Consider the following 6,025-nt stretch of genomic DNA (forward strand, 5'->3'; position numbering starts at 1 on the left):
GGCTGGAATTGGGCTGTGCTCTGCCCAGAGGCTGACTTTGATCTGGTTTGTTTTAGAAGAACTTGGTGACATTTTCCTTTATCCTGAGTCTGTTCCAACATAGCAGATGATGTGTTCTTTACCTGAATTTACCTTTCCGAGGAACTTAATTCTTTTGGGAAGGAAACCAATGATTTTACTCAGCAGAATATCTTCTGGCAAAGTTATTTGTCTTTCTTCTGATGTTGGAGCTCCCCAACCTTGAATTCCATCCTCTATACTCTCTGAGTATATAAATATTAAGAAGAATAAATAGTCTTTTAGGGTCTTTTATTTGTTGTTGCTTTTGCAGGGCCAAAATTAATGTCCTTCCTTTTTCCTATGATCTGAAAATGAAATGATGCAGGTACCTACCACCCCCATGTGCTTCACCTGTCGTCCACCTGCCTCTGTGGTTCAGTCCCATTGTGCCTGGATTTGTCCTCCAGGCAAGGTGTGAGGGTCTGAAAACTCTACTTTCTATCTTCCCAAATTTGACGGGTCCTTAGAAATTTATGTCAAGTATCAAGTATCAAAGTGGTATTATCTCAGGGGCGTCCAACCTTCCTCATCTACAGGGTAAGTTTAGGCAGAACATTATCCAGGATGTGCAAGACACTTTATTGTAATCACCTTCTACGTAGAATGCTCAATGGTGACTTGTGAGAATCTAGAAATCCTTGACTGTGGGATCTGACCCTAAACCTAGGGTGCCTGAATGGGGAAAGGAACCAGGGGGTAGACTTTTCATAAATTATATATATATATATATATATAATTATCAATGGATCTTTTATTTATTTACACATGGTGCTGAGTATCAAACCTCGGGCCTCACACATGCCAAGTTAGCACTCAACCACTGAGCCACAACTCCAGCCCCAGACTTTTCTTCTTTTTTTTAATTATTTTTTAATTTTACAGACTGCATTTTGATTCATTGTACACAAATGGGGTACATCATTGCTTTTCTATGGTTGAGCACGATGTAGATTCACACCATTCGTGTAATCATACATGTACATAGGGTAATGAGGTCTTTCTCATTCCACCATCTTTCATACCCCCTTCCCTCTCATTCAACTCTACATAATCTAAAGTTTCTGCATTCTTCTGTCACCCCCCACCTCCACACCCCTATTATATATCATCATTCACTTATCAGGGAAAACATTCAGTCTTTGATTTTTGGGATTGGCTTATTTCACTTAGCATGATATTCTCTAATTTCATTCATTTATCTGCTAATGCCATAATATGGCTTTTGCCATATTATTATCTTTAATATAATATCTTATTATATATTATCTTTATGGCTGATAAACGTTCCATTGTGTATATATACCACAGTTTCTTTAATCATTCATCTGTTGAAGGGCATCTAGGTTGGTTCCACAATCTAGCTCTTGTGAATTGAGCTGCTATCAACATTGATGTGGCTGTGTCACTACAGTATGCTGATTTTAAGTCCTTTGGGTATAAACCAAGGAGTGGGATAGCTGGGTCAAATACTGGGTCTATTCCAAGTTTTTGATACATTTTATAGATTCTTGGACCTTGAGAAGTTGGCTCCACCGCTGCTACTAACAAAGTTGTATCAATTAAAGTTCTATCAAATATCTAGATCAAAGAAAGGAAGGAATGATATGAAAGGTATAGAGGTGATGATATTGAGTTCAGAAGGTGACACACCTCTGGTTTCACATATGTGTGAGACTTCCTAGGGAGGAAAAACAGTGAGAGCAGTTATCTATGAGAAACATATCCCTCATACATCTGCTCTGTCTTTCTAACCAAGGCTGTGTTTTGGACAGGTTCTGGATGCTTGCTCTAAGTCCTCTTTTAAAACATGAAAATAGCCTGGTGCAGTGGCACATACCTGTAATCCCAGCGACTCGGGAGGCTTAGGCAGGAAGATTGAGAGTTCAAAACCAGCCTCAGCAATTTAGTCAGGTCCTAAGCAATTCACTGAAACCCTGTCTCTAAGTAAATACAGAAAGGGCTGGCGATGTAGCTGAGGGTTAAGTGCCCCTGGGTTCAATCCATTTTCCAAAAAAAAAATTAAAATTTAAAAAATAAATAAATGAAAATAATTTGTTCAGTGAATGAGTCATTAAATCACTTTTTTGCTTTACTCAGCACTGACCCTTCTTTGAGTTTGTCACTTAGCCCCTTCAGAAGTCTCTAAGTCATTTCATATCTAGGTGATTCTGAGACTCCTCTGCTAGAAGCTTCCTGAATCTACCAGCCCTCTCCCTAGTTATTTGCCACTTTGTCTCTGAAACAGAAAGGGCTATGAGAGCCCACATTTGACCCTCAGCTTAGATATCCCTAGTCATTTTCTCTGAAGCTACTCTGGTGCCAGAGTGTTTTCAAATGTATAGACGAGGTCTATTTTGGAGATGATGCTTGAGTTGTTTCGACATCTCATTACTGACAGGTAATTATTTTTTGGGAGGGGTACCAGGGATTGAACTCAGGGGCACTCGGCCACTGGGCCACATCTTCAGCCCCATTTTGTATTTTATTTAGAGACAGGGTGTCACTGACCCTTGCTTAGTTCCTCACTTTGATTGAGACTGGCGTGGAATTCACCATCCTCTGCCTCAGCCTCCTGAGCTGCTGGGATTGCAGGTGTGTGCCACTGGGTCCGGCTCTGACAGGTAATTCTTAAAGCAGGTTGAATACTGTCACAGAGGACTGGAAGACCCGTCTGTCCTGGGTAAGGTTGTGAGCTGGAAGTCTCAAGCCTTTCTTCTGCAAATACACCCCAGAACCTATCTAGTAGGGTCTGCTACAAGTACCATTTTTTGTTTTCAAATTTCAGTCAATGGTAAAGACAGTGTCTCCTGAATTTGGGGAAAAGAAACTCCACAGACTCTAAAATGCTGGGTTAGGAGGTAGACTTGAAGTGGGCCCAGACCTATATCTGAGTCAAACATCTGGGTCGTAATTGTATTATTACAGGGAGGAGTAGCCAGAGCTCAGCTTTGAGGTGGAGAGAATGCTGAAGCTCAAGAAGTAGTGGAGCATCTTTACACCACTTGGACCCTGGAGGCATTAGATGGTACCCTGAGTAAGCAAAAGGGAGTCAGCTTCAGGAAACCAGCACAGAAACCACCAGGAACTTCTGCCTAGAGAGACCTATGAAGGCAAAGTAATGGACCTGAATTTCCAGGACCTGTGCGTGTTACCTGCGAATCAAGGTATCAGACAGGATTCAGGTTGCTAATCATCTGACCTTAAGAAAGAAAGATCATCCTGAATTATACAGATAGGTCCAATGTGATCACAGAATCTTTAAATGAGAAGGGAGGCAGAAGAGTCTGGATTAGAAAGACATGGTTTGAAAAAGACTCAACTGGCCAGAAGAAGAAGAAGAAGAAGAAGAAGAAGAAGAAGAAGAAGGAGAAGGAGAAGGAGAAGGAGAAGGAGAAGGAGAAGGAGAAGGAGAAGGAGAAGGGGAAGGGGAAGGAGGAGAAGGAGAAGGAGAAGAAGAAGAACTGGGAATGAATCCTCGTGCTCCTCTTTCTAGGCAAGCTACTGGGCTTCCTTTTTCATGCACAATGCTGCATTTATCATGGAATTCATGGACTCATGCTCCCTTTCTGTTACTCATTTGGTAAATACATTTTCTATTTCACCTTCTCTGTAAAATTCAAATAAAGAATCACTGTCTTTATAGAAAGGATCTGTAAAAATCCTCTATTTTATAGTCAGTTGCCCTCAGCTGACCTGAGCAGAATCCGTGACCTATATAGGTGTGTGTGCTCCAGCAGGTAGATTTCTGCTCTCTGAGGTCTGAGCTGAGTATTTAGCATGTGATCAAAGGTTTTCAGAGACTGAGTCTTATCTTCCAGTATAGCCCAAAGGCAGAGGATAGGTCTGAGGCTCCAGGCATGGAAAATAAAATTCTGAACAATTGGGTAATTGTGTTTCCCTGCAAACATGCTACCTCCGTAACAATCCACTCAGCGGAGACAGAATCAGGGTTCCAACTTCACCCTGAAGCCTTTTGCAGCTAACATTGCACCTTGGATAGACGACTCAGTTCCCACTCACCTTTGTCCTGCCCTGTCTGCTCTTGACATATCCCATCTCACAAGTCTACTGATTTAGTAAAATGAAAGCAAAAGGAACATTAAAAACAAAAATAAAAGAGTCAATCTATGTTGGAGACCAAATCTGGGATTCTTTGTTTGATCTCTCTTCCTATTTTTTGGAAGAACTGATTCATTTGGAGAGAATACATAGAAAAGAAAGAAGTCTGCTGCCTCCTGCCACCATACATCTCTGGAACATAAGGAGTCACTGGGTTAGTGGATTCTGCAGTATGGAGGAAGCAGGGGACACTGTGTTTCCACTCCCTGCAGGCATTTCTCCCAGGCCCTGAGGAGAGATTTCTTGACCATTATAACCAAGGAAAGATATGACAGGAGGCCAGTGGACATAACTCCTTTAGAACAAGGGAAATTAACTTTTGATACCCATGCATTGGCTCAGGACTTGGAAACTCATGGATTTGACAAAGCACAAGCAGAAACAGTTGTATCAGCATTAACCATTTTATCAAATGTCAGCCTGGATACTATCTATAAACAGATGGTCACTGAAGCTCAACGGGAAATAACAATACAACAGCTAATGGTTCATTTGAATTCCATCAGGAAAGATGTGGTCATCCTACAGAAAAGTGAATTTGCAAATCTGAGAGCAGAGAATAAGAAAATGAGAATTGAATTAGACCAGGTTAAACAACAAATGAATGGAACCAATAGAATCAAAGTAGAAAATAAGTTGGACATCAACCTAGAAAGGAGCAGGGTTACAGATATGTTTACAGATCAAGAAAAGCAACGTATGGAAACAACCACAGAATTTACCAGAAAGGACACTCAAACCAAAAGTGTTATTTCAGAAACCAGTCATAAAATTGACACTGAAATTGCTTCCTTAAAAACACTGATACAGTCTAATAAAGTGGAGACAGTTCATTATCTTACAGCCCCATTGTTCACTTGTCTGGCAATGGCATTGGGATTTTATAGATTCCGGCAGTACTACTGATGATCCTACTCTTACTGTTCTTGACTTTGCAGAACACTATACCAGGACTGAGTTTCTTTGAACATTTTCATTTGCAGCAGAAACTTACTACAAGATCATTCAAAGTATGCCTGAATTAAAGAGAAGTATTTTAAGTATTGTACCTTTATTTTGTGTGTCTGCAATTTATTAGGTTGAAAAGCTATCATCCAAAACTCAATTTATTTAAGATAGAAGGCACTTTGTCCTTATTTTTTTAGTGCATAGAAACTAAAGTTTTGTTGTATTTGCTTGAAGAATTTTGTTGGTATGTGTGAAAAACTATGTCTCAGGCTACATGCTTACTGGTCTTAACTCTCCTTAAAACTACTGCAGTTAAATTTTTTAAATAAAATAAAAGATTATTATAACAAAGTGACTTGGATTTTTAAAGTGACACTATAACTGGAGATTATTTTCTTTTTAATAAAAGTAAACAATATTTTTTTTTAAAAAAAAGTAAGAAGTGTTTCACAGCAAAAGAAGAAAAAAATGAAAACAGATAAAACATCCTAGGAAGCTGCGTTTCAGTCCTGCAGGCATGGGGCACTACAGCTATCCAGGAAATGAGACTCATCTTCCATTTTCTTCAGCTACAGCTCTCTCAGGCAACAGGCGCTGAACATGGGTACTATATCCTACAGACCTATGGACTACTTACAAAGAAGACTTGAAGGTCAGAAAGGGGGTAAAATAGTAGAAGGCTGTATTAGTCAGGGTTCCCCAGAGGAACAGAATCAACAGGAAGTATGAATACAAAAAGGGATTTCTTAGATTGGCTTACCCAACGAGAAGCTGGATAGTCCACAATGGCTGTCTGTAGCTGGAGAGCTGGAAGAACCTGCAGCTGCTCAGTCCAAGAGACGGAAGCCCCAGAACAAGAAGGATCAACAGTGCTACCCTAATCCAAGACCAAGGCTTC

The 6,025-nt window shown here is 40.2% G+C and overlaps 1 protein-coding gene across 1 annotated transcript; it reads left to right on the forward strand.

The window, feature by feature from the left end:
- Positions 1-4,477: 4,477 nt before the first annotated feature.
- On the forward strand, positions 4,478-5,341 carry LOC306663055 (coiled-coil domain-containing protein 90B, mitochondrial-like). Its single transcript, XM_079143401.1, has one exon. It carries the CDS (start codon positions 4,621-4,623, stop codon positions 5,083-5,085), a length of 465 nt encoding a protein of 154 aa, XP_078999527.1. The 5' UTR covers positions 4,478-4,620; the 3' UTR covers positions 5,086-5,341.
- The last annotated feature ends 684 nt before the right edge of the window (positions 5,342-6,025 follow it).

The sequence above is a fragment of the Sciurus vulgaris genome (genome assembly GCF_902686455.1).
Source record: "Sciurus vulgaris genome assembly, chromosome: 6".
Lineage (NCBI taxonomy): Eukaryota > Metazoa > Chordata > Mammalia > Rodentia > Sciuridae > Sciurus > Sciurus vulgaris.